The 1,662-nt window shown below is 44.9% G+C and overlaps 1 protein-coding gene across 1 annotated transcript; it reads left to right on the top strand.

Annotated features, from left to right (window-relative positions):
- Positions 1–173: 173 nt before the first annotated feature.
- On the top strand, positions 174–803 carry Pmar_PMAR018901 (camp-dependent protein kinase catalytic subunit, putative; the record flags this gene model as incomplete). The annotated part of the gene is made up of 3 exons (XM_002782788.1): positions 174–252; positions 297–359; positions 646–803. 3 exons carry the CDS (start codon positions 174–176, stop codon positions 801–803), a joined length of 300 nt encoding a protein of 99 aa, XP_002782834.1.
- Positions 804–1,662: the final 859 nt, after the last annotated feature.

Genomic DNA, 1,662 nt, shown 5'->3' with positions numbered 1-1,662 from the left:
TTCATTACATTCTTATCAATAAATGATCGTCATCATAGATTCATAGATATCTTTCTGAAGTTTTATCTATATATCTCTCATATTGCTTATATGAATATTGTTACATAATAAGATCATGTTATATTTATATATCGACCTGATTCCTGCGTGTAGGTATCTATCAGAAAATCCTGATGGGTAAAATAGTCTTCCCGCGTTCCTTCGACAAACACGCCAAGTCTCTGGTCAAAAAACTCCTCACTGCTGATTTGGGTAGGACAAGACTAGCTTATGTTGATTCATGAGTTATTTCGCAGCGAAACGGTATGGGACACTTAGAGGTGGCGTGGATGATATCAAGAAGTGCAGGTGGTTCTCAAGTGAGTCCTCTCGCGGGAGTTGCTCCTTCTGTGTGGCACTCGTGGTTCCGAGGCCTACCACATCTGGCCAGGGAATGAAGTCTCCTTTCGCTGTGAGCCAACTAGACAGCCTAACACAGAGATCATTGTTAATCGGCTTAGGAGTGTAGCTGAGTCTACAATCTCTCAGTCATAACCACAACTCAGTTGCAACAACTGGTGCGCAGCTCGAATCGACATTTTCCTTCGTGTGTGAATCGATATTAGATATTGATTCTGGAGTCTGGATGGTCGTGCTTGTCCATAGGTGTCTCGTGGGAGGCCCTATACAGGAAGGAGATCGAGGCGCCTTACAAGCCGATCGTGAAGTCGGACACGGACACCTCTAATTTCGAGGACTATCCCGATTCGGCAGAACTTGCTCCCATTGTTCCTCCGGACGAAGACCCATTCGTGTTGTGGTGATGACTATTACGAGGTGGACGTTTTGCCTTTCTCATTATTATCACACTATATTACTTTCTTTCTCTACAGCGGGTAACCTTATTTGGTGCCCGAGCTCGAATGAATGGCAGTGATAGTGACAAATAGTTTTTCAACGACTATTTTTTCCCCTCCTCGTCTGCTGTTGTTTCCCTCTAATTGATTGGCGTGGTTGGTTGCAGCACCCTGTTGGGCCTAATTATCTTCACCCCAGAAGACTCAGGTTGTGTTCGAAGTCGGATTCGCTACATAACACTGTTGTGAGAACTTGGGAAGACAAGTGAACTTGAGTCGGGCATGAAATAATTAGTCGAGTCGGGCAACTCTACTGGACTTCGTCAAAAGGTGCTTATTGACGATGAAGGTCTTCCATGGAACTTCCCTTAGCTTACTAGTCCTCATCTTATTGTGCTTATCACGATGATAACTTGTGCACGTTTGATCCCGAACACACGTATTTATGCGAGAGATACTCCTCTAGGAGGACAAAAAGTCCTCGCCCCCCTGGTTACACTGAACTTAGAACAACACACGACACTGTACGCTGAGCGATCGATTTACGATTCTGTAGCACCTTGAGTAGGTCGATTCCCATACAGAAATGAGACATGATTGATTAGGTTGTCGATTGATCGTGTGTAGACCTAGATGGTGAGGCACGCTGAGGGGAGGTGTTAGATACATCATTCATTGAGATGCTGCTAATGCAAACCCGATCACCGTTCTACGACTGGTAAGCGGCTAGCGAACTGCGTTCACTAGCTGTTTGTGCTACCTTTGCTTGTGCCGCTGTATCCAGAAAGTCGTTAGAGAGGATTCCTTTATGTTTTACTGATGGTTA

The sequence above is a fragment of the Perkinsus marinus genome, assembly GCF_000006405.1.
Source record: "Perkinsus marinus ATCC 50983 genomic scaffold scf_1104296938234, whole genome shotgun sequence".
Lineage (NCBI taxonomy): Eukaryota > Perkinsozoa > Perkinsida > Perkinsidae > Perkinsus > Perkinsus marinus.
Note: the sequence above shows the minus strand (reverse complement) of the source record. Positions and strands in the feature narration are given on the sequence as shown.